Source organism: Pezoporus wallicus, unplaced genomic scaffold, assembly GCF_028554395.1.
Source record: "Pezoporus wallicus isolate ANWC-B61680 ecotype Strahan unplaced genomic scaffold, APGP_CSIRO_Pwel_v1 contig_6566, whole genome shotgun sequence".
Taxonomy (NCBI): Eukaryota; Metazoa; Chordata; class Aves; order Psittaciformes; family Psittacidae; genus Pezoporus; species Pezoporus wallicus.
In genome coordinates this window covers 747,638-760,518 of record NW_026638763.1, presented here as the reverse complement: position 1 = coordinate 760,518, position 12,881 = coordinate 747,638, and the positions used below count along the sequence as shown (strand labels likewise).

The window sequence follows — 12,881 nt, the reverse complement described above, 5'->3', positions numbered from 1 at the left end:
AGACAGGAACTTTGCTCTTGTGATTCACATTCTACTCCAAACCAAAGCTCAACATATAGTTCTTGAACTTGGGCTGAAACAATGATGAAAAAGAAAACCAATTTATCCCACCCCCAAACACTTAGAATCACAGAATCATAGAATAGTTAGGGTTGGAAAGGACCTTAAGATCATCTAGTTCCAACCCCCCCCTGCCATGGGCAGGGACACCTCACGCTAAATCATAAAGTCACTTAAGACTAAAGCGTTGACATCAACATGAGAATCAGTACCTCTGAGTTGTGAATAGGCAATGCATGTCCATTCTCCACGGCCATTTCCTACACAAGTACATCTCATCATATGGCCCATATCGTGCTGTTTATCCCACTGGTCTCCCACACGGTACATGACACCATCGTTGGTTGTGCAGATTTCTTCATGGGCTGGTTGAGAAGAAAGCAAGAGGATACTTTATGTGGCCAGAATTAACAAGATCTTGAGGACTTAGACCATTTGCAATGCCCCTTCATACTGTGTAGTGGCTTCTGCATCTTAACAAGGAAGCTTTAGGCACTCACTCAATTTCAAATAGCATTTTTGCTGGATGGTGACATTCTCTAAGTGCAGATTCCTTGTAGGGGCTCATTCATTTTGATTCTCATTTGAAAGCTACTAGAAATAGCTTCTGTACTATGTCCAAAAGGTGCTACATGAAAAAAATCAGCTCTTGTTACATCCATGCCTTTATATGCACACAGTCATCTGAAGACTCATGTGTTCCACAAGCTGTTTTAGGACTCAGATGCTACATAGACATTAGTTAACAAAAGCCTTTCATTTAAGAACTGGCAGTGACATTTCCTCCCACATGCCCCCTTATGGCATCACAGAGATAAGCATGAACTGAGGAATGGACCACAATATTGATTTTGAATTATTGCGATTTTCAGGGTAACACACTGATACTGTAAGTACAGACTTACTTCTAATCACAGATCAGGCAAAAGAAAGTGATGAGCCATGAAGGAGAAGCTTTGGTAGGTGAAAGATAAAAACCTCACTTGTTACAAAACTCTCTAATGGATCTATACCAGTTTGCACTAGCTGAGAAGTGTGCCTACCACTGGCTTGTAGCAAAGAAGTAATGAAAATTGCATTCTCCTGGCACTGCCTAGGTCTGTACTAGAGGTGATCAGTAAGGAAAAAAGACAAAATGAAACTTCAGAAGTGTCTTAAAGGATTCTGGGTTGGAATGCAGCTCATTGGAAGTCATCATTAACTGATCAACAACAGGCAGCTCTTTACTTTCCACCTCAAAGAACCACTTATAGGTACTCCATAATTCCTTTATGGTTTTCAAACTTACCAGCCATAGGGCAGAACCCAAATTTCTGGTCAGCATCATAGTTCTTAGTGGTTCCACACCACTTCATGTTGTCTCTCCGTCCCTCAGAAGTACAGTCAGTGTAGTTGCGGTTGTTGTACAGGAAGGGAAAGTGGCACAGAGCACCATTGGAATTGCCACCACGTGTCTGGACCAAAACTGTATAAAAGTGAAAAGAAAACAGATGCAAATGAAGCCTGCACTCTCCCTTAGCGTGCATGGAAAAGCTTGGAAAGCAAACAACTAGCACTACTTTTTCCCATGTGTACCCTGTATATTATTCACAGGCCTCTTTTCTTGGCTTTAATTAATTCAGATCTGGAAACATAAGCCTTGCACAGGGTCAACTCAGTTCAAACATCTCTTTGGAAGAAGTTGTGGAGCCAGCCATGGGAATTCCTAGGGAATAGCAAAACCCAAAGCTTACTGTGTTTGGGAAATAGGTTTGTAGACCCTTTGTGCCAAGGTCTAGGGAATCAAATAAACTCTCAGTTCTCAGCATACCTGTGTTATCTCACTGAGGCTATTACCCAGTTGTGCCCTTTGGCTTAAAGCAAAGTGTTAACCTTTAGGAGAGGGTTACAATTCAGTTATGTACAACAGGACAAGTCAAAACCTCTCTGCAGGTTGGAACCTTCATGTTTTGCAAGCAGCAGTGGAAAGAGGGCTGTAATCTACCTGAACTACTCACCTCTTGAGCAACTCTGCTTTACAGATAGTGGAAAACAAGGAGGCTTTTGTTGAGGTCTTTCTATATTGATATTTCTCATTCCCCACAGTATAGCACAAGAAGCCTCACTAAAACAAGAATGTGTGCAGAGACAGGGACAGTGTTTGGGTTTTGGGGTTGGTTTTTTTCTTAAGAAAGAATATTGTATGTATGCACTACAGAGGAAGTCTTGACTTTTATTAGAAAAAAACAGCTGAAGTAGAAGAGAGTTAAGAAAAAAAATAAATGTATACAGTGTAAGAAGTGGTATTTTCATGTGGGAATGTGAAATATTCTCTCCAAGTTCAGATCCCAGAGGAGTTGCCTGGATTGTGTTCCAAGGATGTCTGATGGGTTTCCCAGGAAGTGCAACCACACAGGTAGAGCTGTGCTGTGAAGGGAACACTAGCCATCCACAAACAAGAGGGAATGCTTCCGCATTAGTCAGGCACCAGCTCTTGATCAGTGATCACAAATCACATTAAGATTACTGCTATATATGGCAATCTGGCTAGATAGTCAGGACAGAGGGAGTGACAACGGACTGCACAAACTGTACGCTATGGATAACCTCTTCTGCCCAGCCTAATATGGGCATTGCTTTAGCAATTCAGCCAAGCAAACCCAAAGTCTAAGCATCCTTCTGGCCAAAGCTCTACCCTGACTAGGTGCTCCCAATTTAAGGTCAGCTTAGAGGAGACAGAACAGGACTCAAAGGATACACTTGTATCACCCTGATAACCCTCCAAAGAAGCCAAGAGCACGAAAATGCCCTGGCACCAGGCAGCCCTTCATTCACAGGACTGCCTTGCTGCTGAGGCATGCCTAGAGTCCCTCCAGGCTGCAAGAATTGTTCAGGACATCTGTCCCTATGTTCTCTGCTCCTTCTTCTATCAGTGAACAAGGCTCATGTGCATGTGAAGATCCTCTGAGAAAAACTTACCGTTCTGCTCAGTACAGAAGGAGTATCTCCTGTCCTGCTCGAAGTTGGAAGTAGTGCTGCACCAGAGGTGCCCATCTGTGCGGCCTTCGGTGGTGCAGGAGTAGAAAGTCCTTCCATCATAAGTGAAGGGCAGAACACAGGCTTCTCCATCAGAATTGCCACCATAAGTTTGGGTCACAGCTTTAAAACAAGCAAATCACAGCATTAGATTCTGTCCTAAAGCAATCCCCAAATCTTAAGACTCTAAATCAGCAATAGCCCCTCTAAGCCAAGTCACTGACTGCTGCAAACCCACACTGACTGCCATGGACCTGGGCCAATACACACCAAGAGACGACTTAGCTCCACAGCTGTGTCATTCTTTTACATTCTTTTCCAAACATACATTATTGCAGCCTGATTTGAATAGTTATTAATGCTGCTTCCCAAGGGCTCTCTTTTCCCTCAGCATGTTATATATAAATCACTGGGAAATGTTTCTGCCCTACAGAACCAGGCTTTAAATAACCAAAACAACTTTTTTCCCCCCCTTACACCTTTCTCCAGCATGTCCTCTTCAGAAGACAGTTTTTTTGCATACATAAAAGGATTCTACTTCAAAATTAACCCCCAGGGCAATTATCTTGAGATCTCACTGAACTAAACAGACACTAAATGCAAACATACCTATTTCCTGACAGCTGACTCCATTGCCCAGGCAGGTACAAAGCATTTGCTGGCTGCCCTGTGTCTTGAGCCACTGCATACCCACAGAGTACACTACTCCATTATCAGTTATGCACTGGCCATATGGCTGAGGCTGGGGCTGTTGAGGCTGGGGCTGGTACAATGCAGTCTGCACATTTGTGAAGCTAGGAGAGCCAGATCCTGCACCAGAACATAGGAGAGAAGTGAGACATGACATACAAAGCTAAAGAACAGAATGCTTCCATAAAATGCTGAGCTAATAAAACCTTAGGCACTCCATCATATCGAAGACACAACTCTATTAGCTTCCCTAGACACATTTTAGTATTCCACTTAGCAAACTACAAAGTTAAAAGAACTCCCGCTTCTGCTAATGACAGCCTTTGGTTTCTGCCTCTGCAGAGTGCCTTTAGAGAGGATTAAGAGTCAATTGCTTTTCACAGGAATATTTTAGAAACTTTTTTTTTCTTAATTTCACTGAAAGAATTGTAGAATAGAAAAATCAAAGTCAGTGACAAGACAATGAAAAATTACCAAGAAGTAGGGAGAGAAAGCAAGAAGGATTAATTTAGAATTTTTCATTGAAAAAGAAAAATAAACCACAAATGTATTCATTTACTCTGGGATTCTTTCACTCTGAATCAAAGTTTTTGGCCCATTATCATTTGGAATAATACTGAGAGACAAAGAGGTTTGTTGTCTACATTATGGAAATATTTGCTGATGATTCCCACAGGCATCTTCATAAATTCAGCTCTGCTGAAACAGGGGAAATAATAATGGAAAAAAAAAAAATACTGGCACCCTTGAAGCTTTGTGTATTCTGAAGTTCAGACCTTCTAAGAGCCTGAAGTTAATCTGCTGGTACCAAATAGTTAAAGAAAAAATTTGTGTAGGTACTGCATGAAAACAGAGAAGCTTTACATTGCATTCACCAACAGGAAACCTAGATCCTTAAAATAGCAAAAAAAAAAAATCATTTAAAAGCTGAAGACTTTAACGAACCTTGGGCAAAAAATATATGCTACCTATAAACTAGGTAATATTTCATGACAAAATTACAAACTATCTAAAGAACATGTATTAAATAGCATTGCACACATTCCTTGACATTTCTGTTTTTTAAAGCTCAACCTTTACTGGGTGTATTTATCTTGTCAAATAAACCAGATGGTCTCAGTGGAGTTTAAATTAAGGACATTTCAAGAAAGTTACCCTGAGGCGAATACATAAAGTTCAAATATCAACTTGACTTGCCCTGCTTCCAATACAAAGCTAGTACAGAGTTCCTGTGTATGCAGGGTCTTAGAAGTGATTTACTGTTCTGTGGCTGTCACATCTGTATGCACAAGCCCCATTTGTGCACAGAAACAAAGTATAAATTAATATTATCTATTCATGCACAAACAAGGAGCATTTCCTGAACTCTGACCCTCTTTGTTGTTGATCTTTCCTGGACAAGACTTCTAAAATCCCTAAATTACGATGGCACAATTCAACCCCAAGTCTTAGCCATTTAAATTGTGCTTTTCCTTGTCCCTTCCCCTTCCTTACACATTGTGATGCCTCACTTACCAGTGCTAGTCGTATGCAGGGATGTGTGTCGTTCACATTTCCATTCACCTCTGCCATTACCAGTACAGATGCACTGAAGCAAGTTTCCACGGTTATCCTTCTTGCTCCAAGTATCTCCAATTCTGTAGGAGGTCTTGGTGTCATGGTCATTGCACCGATCTGTATAGGAACATGACTGTTAGCTAGTTCTGCATTGAATGACTTCACACCATGCAATTTATAGTACTTAACCATCAACACTTTCAAATGAGCTGATCATTTAAAGCCTTTATTGAAAGCCCACCTCATTTTTTGCAGCTCACCATTACCAGTCTTATATGCACTAAAGCCTGCATTAAACTGCATTGGCTGAGAGCATCTGAAAATTCTGATGCTTTAGTCTAAGAGAAAGTTCACATTTATTTCCAGAACTCTGGGGCTGTTGTCAAAATCAGTGTCGTAACATTCCAGTGTGAACATGTTAAGCTATATTCAAAATCAATGTGAAAAAGCACATTCTGGATTGAAAACCTTCCTGCTAATTACTTTTAAAGCTATTTTAGCCCCATTCTATCTAACATACACCTTAAAGCTTAAATGTGCTCTAATGTCAGGGTTTGTTTTTTTTTTGGGGGGGGAGGGTTAAACCAGATGTCTTTGTAGCTGGATAATTTCATACTATACACAGTTCAAGTTTGGGAATCTACTTCAGTTGAAGGAAACTAAAGCCTATTTGAGGGCAATATGTTAAATTCCATTTCTTCTAACAGAATTGTGCATGAAGCTCCAGGAAAGTTAACATAAGCTGCTCATGTCATACTAGGAATATTAGATTTTCTAAATCTCCCTGCTGTCTTTAATAACCGCATCCCCTGATGAATTGAGTAAAGGGGTTCAAAGGACAGTATAACAAACTACTTTTGTCTTGATGCCAGATCCATGTGGATTAACTAGTTGTACTTCCATTATAACATTTTACCTTCTTATTCAAAAGCAACTTGATACAGTGGCTCAAATATAATCATGGATCAATGAACATGGATTTATGAAGAACTGTGAAAGGGCATCATACCAGATTGCCCCTGAAAGAGCACATGAAATAGAATATGAATGTGGAAAGCAAGTTACTAATTTGCAGTATATAAAATTACCGAAAATACAGCTTTTGCCAGAAGAGTGGTAAATTGGTGAAGTATTCAAAATGTAATTTTGCAAATGTGAAAAAAACCTGGAGCTGATTCTCAAATTAAGACAATGAGAAGCTGAAATGTCCACTAAGAAATCGGCTGTGATTCTGGAAAAGTTTGGCTATAAAAGATATATAACTGCAGCACATACTGAAGTGTAATCAGAATAGTTAAGGTTGGAAAGGACCTTAAGGTCATCTAGTTGCAACCTGCCTCCATGGGCAGGGATGCCTCACACTAGACCATGTCACCCAACGCTCTGTCCAACCTTGTATTACCCCTTTGTGGGTTATAGCTATCGTTTTATATACATAAATTCAAATTTCTCTATTTGATTGTATTTGAAAACAAACTGAAAAATGAACTGGTCATTATATTGCAATTTCCTCTACAATACAACAGTGCAGACCTGAGTTATAGCAGGAAAGATACTGCCAAATAATTTTTATTAGTAATAGTAACTCCTCCAAAATTCACAAACAACACATTCTGGTTTATTCATTCCTATTTCACAGTTAATGACTTTTCCCCATGTGTTTTTAGGCAAACTTAATATTGTCAAGGCTGGTTTGACTTTTATAGCTTATTTCTTGACCAAGTCTCTCCAGATCTTCAGTTTTAATCCCAATCCTCCTTAAGTGTTCTAGTTCTTTAGAGATCTGCCGTTTGTATCAGCTGAAAGCAATTATCCATGTGCCCCGAGGCAACTGAATACAAGGCAATTTAAATGCTGCAGAAGCATTACCAAACCTTGCATGACAAAAGTGCAAGGTACAAAGTTGAACTTTCTTGAGGCAACTGGTGTAAAGCATGATAGCTCCACAGCAGAGCTTGCCCCTAACAGAACTGGAACAGAAGGTGAATAAACAAGAGAGATTTTGGGTTTTAAAAGCCCTGTTTGCTTTGCAAATACAAATAAAATGGAATATTTAGGGTAATGTCCTTCAGTGATGTAAAAAGTAAAGCAGTCACTTGCCCTGCTGAAGCAAGTTAACACAGAAGACAAAATGGCAGTAAAAACTAACAAGCAAGACAGTACAGCACGCAAGACAAAACCTGTTTCAGCTAACATACATATCAAACGTCAGCAAAGAGAAGAAATAAGGCAACATTTCAATCTGACAGATCCCGCTGTTGGAGTAGATAAGTAATTCTCCCTGAGGAGCAACTACATCAGAAAGGAAGTCAAACTCCACCATTTTGCAGACCAAGCAGTTTCCCTGACAGGAATCCAGGGAGATGCACAGCTGTGACTCAGCTGGCTGCAGATTTCTCACACCTTTCACTCCAAATCAGGTTAAAACCCCAAATAATCCCACCGCAAACCACCAGCTCCCCAACGAGAGGGGGACATCGCAAATGGGACCCCTCACCTCAGAGGGGTCTATTTTCCCTGCTTCTCAGAGGCAGCCATCCCTCTACAACCACAGTTGCTTGCAACAGGGTGAAAAAGGAAGATGTTTTCTTTTTGATGCAGGACAGAGTTGAAAACTCCAGGTAAATAAAAAGGAGCAGGGGGCAGGGGCCAGCCCAGCACTTACTTCTGGAGGTGCAGGTGATGCGGCCGCTGCCCTCCCCCAGGCAGGTACAGTCCACCATCATCCAGCCCTGGTAGGGCTTCTCCCAGGTCTCACCGACCACATAGGATGTCCCGGCTGTGTTGTCGTAGCACCTCTCAGCTGCGAGAGGGAAAGGGGGTGAGAGTCAACTCAGAGCTATCCCACACTGGGATGCACCAGGGAAGACAAGGAGGAAGAAGCCATGCACCCTCGCTGAGCTGGGGGAGAAGAAGGGAGCTGCCACCTACCCACAGGCTTGCAGGTCCACTCGCCCTTCCCGTTGCCCAGGCACACACACTCCAGCATGTAGCCACCGGTCTCATGGGGCCGGCGCCAGGTATCGCCGATCTTGTAGGACTGGCCGCCCTCATGGCAGCGATCTGCAGCAGAGAGAGGGGAGCTGAGGTGAAGCACCACACCAGGGATAGCAGTGTGGCAACAGTGTAAAGGCTGCCCGGCCAGGGGTGGAGAGGGCCAGCTGGGGCAGAGGTGTGGGGGGGTAAGGAGAAGGAGCAGGGTAGCCATGGCTGTCCCACCTCCAGCCTGCAGAATGGCGCTTGATGTTTTCCATAGGCACTGACCATTTTCTGAGCCTCAGGTCCCATCCTCTCTCTTCGTCTAACCCCCTCCATGTTTCAAGCCACAGCCAAGACCTGGCTGGTGAAAGCAGAATACCACAGCCTAAGGAGGTGCTGTTTCTCCCTCAGCCTGAGGGCTGGTGAGGGAGGGTTTGCCTCCACCTTGTTCTGAGTGGTACCTCTTGGGCTTAGAGCTCCATTCCTAAATAGCATGTAGGAGGTGCTTGGTGTGACATCCCAGTCAGACATTGGTTCTTTTGGATTTGGAAATGCCACCCTTTGGAAAGGCAGCTTCCCAGCCTGCCACTGCTCACAACCCTGAGGTGAAGGCTTAGGCAGGGAAAAATATGGAGAAGGGCAGTTTGCAAACACAGGGTTTTCTTCCAAGATGACAAAAAAAGGAGGAACACATATCCAGTCATTTATTAGGAGACACTAAAATGTTTCATTGGCTCATTTGTGAAAGTAGGGAATCTAAGAGTTACAAAGATTGATTTGAAGCCAATGACAGTCAGTGAGACCCTCCAGTCAGCTCTAAACCAGGTTGATGATGAAGAAATGAGACTGCTTTTATGTTTGCAGTTTCCTTGCTGACTTTCTTTCCTTACAATGCTTATCATCCCTGCCCAAAAAGGCCATTAAATTCAGAAGGGCTTCAGCTCTACTTGTTAAATTCAGTACATTTTGTCCATGCCATAATGATGGCTGGCTTCCGAGTCCTCTGTGGCAATGCTGATATGATCAGAATGTGTATTTTAAAACAAGAATCTGGGTACTTTTACGAACAAGACTTTTCTCAAAAGTGCCTCAGGGACTTTGAGATCTCAGTGTCCTGACACACGGTGATCTACATCTGTGCTCATAGAAAGTCTAATTGTGAACTGGAGGGAAATGGTGAACAATTCACCGACTCAGTAAGGAAAGGATTCCATACAGAGACATGAAAGGCAGAGCTGGGGATAAAGAATCAAGGGAAGAGAAGGAACAAGAGGAAGGTAAGGGGCCAGCTGGCAAAATGGAATTGCAGAAACACACTGAGCTGGTGTCTGGATGTCAAATCCCGGTTCCATCAGGGACAAATGTTGGCATGCTTGTCACCAGCTGCAGAGCAGACTCTCACTTGTTTTTTTTTTCCCAGTCAAAGAGACTGTTTTCATAAACTCACCTGTGAAGATGTAACACACTCTTGTATATAGTAAATGTACTAACCTGTACACTGGCTGGACACTAACATGAATTTTTCGCCTACGTTTTTACACAGAGCCCTTTACCTCTCAAATAAAAGAGGAATTTGGTTGTGCAACTGTCTGTACGTGGGGCAAAGAATTTCAATTCCAAGATTTTAAGTCTTTGGATCAAAACCCCCAAAGATTCGTTAATGGCCATCTGGAACACTGTGTAAGTTGCCCTGGAAAACATGATACTAAGGAACAATAGCTCTTGTAATAGGCTCTTGGTTACATACTGGCAATGGTGCAGCTGATTCTCCCACGTCCAGCTCCAATGCAAGTACAGTCCCAGATCATGGAGTCCTTGGGGCGCTCGTAAGTCTCCCCTACTCGGTAAGTGGATCCAGTGTATTTGTCAAAACAAGTTTCTTCAGCTGTGAGGGGAGAAAAATCAGCTTCATGTAACCATGCTAGTAACACAGTCAATGGAAACACACATTCCTCACCTCCTCACACAGATGCTTTTTTTTTTCCTGGGAAAAAATGCATATCAATCTCCTATTTCTTCCTGGGATGGAACAGGAGAGGAAGTTGGGTGAAATTCACCCCCTCAAGGTCCCCATGATGCTGAATAGCCCATCTTCCCTCCCCCAGAGGGCAAGAAGTTGAACATGGCATGTGGCAGGCATGCCCTGAAAACATCAATCCCAGCTGTTTGAACTGCAACAGAACCAAAGATGTGAGGGAGCAAACATCCCATAGAAGCTGTGTGCTTTGTCATGTTAATCCTCATTCTGACTTGGCAAAAGATAGAGTGTATTAATCCCAAAATCTACAGCAGTTCCAAAGTCAACAGCACTACTTGTGAGTTGTTCACACTCGTGCATGAAAAATTGACTACTGAATCATTATGTCAATGCTGCCACCAAACTTTGAGATCTGCAACAGAACAACCTTCTTCACCTCTGGAAAGATAAAGTTAACTGTGTCATACAGGAAACTTGCTATTGGACTGTAAAGCTGTAAAACCTGGGAATCCTTGCAGGGGGAGGAAAGGTAAATTGAACCCTGTTCTATGGAGGAGTAAGGAGACTGAGTACTCCTTAACATACTCTAGCTGTGAGGCAGGCAGCACACAAGCCTTGCAAAACAGATTGCTGGGACTCTCCCATCTGTCTTACATGAACACTATCAGCCAGGAACCAGTTTTTCTCTCTCATATCTCTACAGCAACATAAAGGAGTTATGGCAAACCAGTGGCTTCAGACAAATAAATACAGACAGATTGCATCTGATAATCTAAACTACATTGTATCCCAGGGAGATGCACCTTCCAGCAGACGTTGCATTTAGAGTTCTTTGTGTTACCTAAGCTTTTCCTGCAGAAGACTAAACAATCTCATTTTACACTCAATTATAGAAAGCTCACAGCACGGCTGGGGAGGGGGGGGGCTGTGGAAAGCTGTAAGCTGAAATATTTTTAAACAAGCTGACGACACTGTACAGCTATGAAAAGTTGGGGTGAAGCAATCAAACAGCACAGAGCCAGAGCTGCAAAGTGACTCCAGATTTGAACTTCCCCATGCGAGTCCAGGAGTCAGTTCAGTTCATTATAAAGAAGAGGTTGGCTCCAAAATTAATGTTTAGATCCAATCCTCCAGAGGGATGAGTGATGTTTGGCTCAGAGTTCTGCTGGCAGGCCCATCACTAATGAAAAGCATTTCTTAAATCCCAAGCCAGATCTTCAGTGTAATTGAGTGTAGATCCATTACTGACCCTAAGTACCAAACTTCAGCTGAAAAAACCGTCTGCCAGCTATATCTCGGTACAAGGCTTAGCTTACTCGGCATCAAAAGCCATGCTGAGGTCTTGGTGCTGACAAAAGAGACCACCAACTTACGTTCAGGCTTGCTTTCGCAGTTAAACCCTCTGCTTCCACCATAGCAGGTACAGACCAGCGTGTTTCCCAGATAAATGCGCTCCCACTGCTGGTTTATCTGATAGTATCTTCCATTGTCATAACACGTCTCTGGGCGAGGGGGGAAGGGGAAGAAAAGGAGAAGCAGGGGGGAGAAGAGAAAGAAAAGTTCGACGTTATGGAGGCAGAGGTAAGGGAGAGCAGCGGCACGGCACAGGCAAACCGCGCCTGCAGCGGGCATCGGCTGCCGCGCCACAGCCTCGCACGTGTGCGGTCCCTCCGGGTACCAACGGGCCGAGCTGCGGAGCCAGAAAAAACCACCTGGGGGTCACCCAGCGGGGCTGGGCCCGGCCCCCCTCCATACCCTGCCTGCGGGACCCCATCCCGGCGTGGTACTCACGCTTTCCCTGCGCGGGAGTGCCCTGAGGTACCGAGGTGGTCTGCGCCTGCCGCCGGCTCTTGCCACCGCCTCCGCGGCGCTGTCCGCCGCCGCCACCACCCCCTGCCGCTGCAGCCCCCAAGCAGAGAGCGAGCAGCGCCAGCCGCCACACTGCGCGGCACGGCATCCTGGCGCGGCACGGCATCCTGGCGCGGCACGGCACGGCCAGCGGCGCCGCTCGCAGGCAGCCCGAAGAACGGGACAGCGGCGCCGCCCGGGCGCTATATAGGGCGGGCGGCGCGGGAGGTGGGGAGCCCGTTGCCGCCCCGGCGCCCATTGGCCTCGGAGTCGCCGGGGGCCGGGCGGGGGCTGCCACCGCCCTGTCGAGAGCAGGCGACCCGACCCGGCCGCCACAAAGAGCTTAGCCGAGCCGAAGCGGGCGGGTCGGTTCTGGGCTGCAAAGGGAGCCCGTCCTGGGTGGAATGCCCGTCCCCGTAAGGAGAGCTGACTGCAAGGCGGTCGTGCCATTTTGTAGAACATTTGGCTTAACAAAATGGCTTTTTTTTAGGGGGAGACAAACTTTCTCTGAGCTACGCTGCCTGTAAGTTGATACCGCTCCATTCGGGAGGAATAATGTTCTGCATGAAGGGAGAAGGTGAGGAGTAACATAGGTACAGTGTTGGAAATGAGAAGCCCAAAGTGACGCTTTATCTCCTAGTGACTCAAGGTTAATATGTTTCATACCTCACTTGGAAAGAAAAATCCGGATTGGTTACATTCTGTTCAAAAATATAACAGCCTCTTTCTCTGACTTTATTTCTTGCTGCCCAAG

General features: G+C 44.4%; 1 protein-coding gene across 4 annotated transcripts in view; it reads right to left on the bottom strand.

The window, feature by feature from the left end:
* The window catches only part of FN1 (fibronectin 1), a 55,310-nt gene extending 43,063 nt beyond the window's left edge, over positions 1–12,247 (bottom strand). For all 4 annotated transcript variants that reach the window (XM_057412203.1, XM_057412205.1, XM_057412202.1 and 1 more), the window contains exons 1-10: positions 12,071–12,247; positions 11,653–11,781; positions 10,049–10,186; positions 8,254–8,385; positions 7,988–8,125; positions 5,281–5,439; positions 3,685–3,885; positions 3,019–3,198; positions 1,349–1,525; positions 273–425 (exon numbers count right to left, since the gene is read on the bottom strand). In XM_057412203.1, coding sequence (XP_057268186.1) covers positions 273–425; positions 1,349–1,525; positions 3,019–3,198; positions 3,685–3,885; positions 5,281–5,439; positions 7,988–8,125; positions 8,254–8,385; positions 10,049–10,186; positions 11,653–11,781; positions 12,071–12,236 — 1,573 coding nt within the window. In that variant the 5' untranslated portion in view covers positions 12,237–12,247. The remainder of the gene's footprint in view (positions 1–272; positions 426–1,348; positions 1,526–3,018; positions 3,199–3,684; positions 3,886–5,280; positions 5,440–7,987; positions 8,126–8,253; positions 8,386–10,048; positions 10,187–11,652; positions 11,782–12,070) is intronic.
* Between the last annotated feature and the right edge of the window lie 634 nt (positions 12,248–12,881).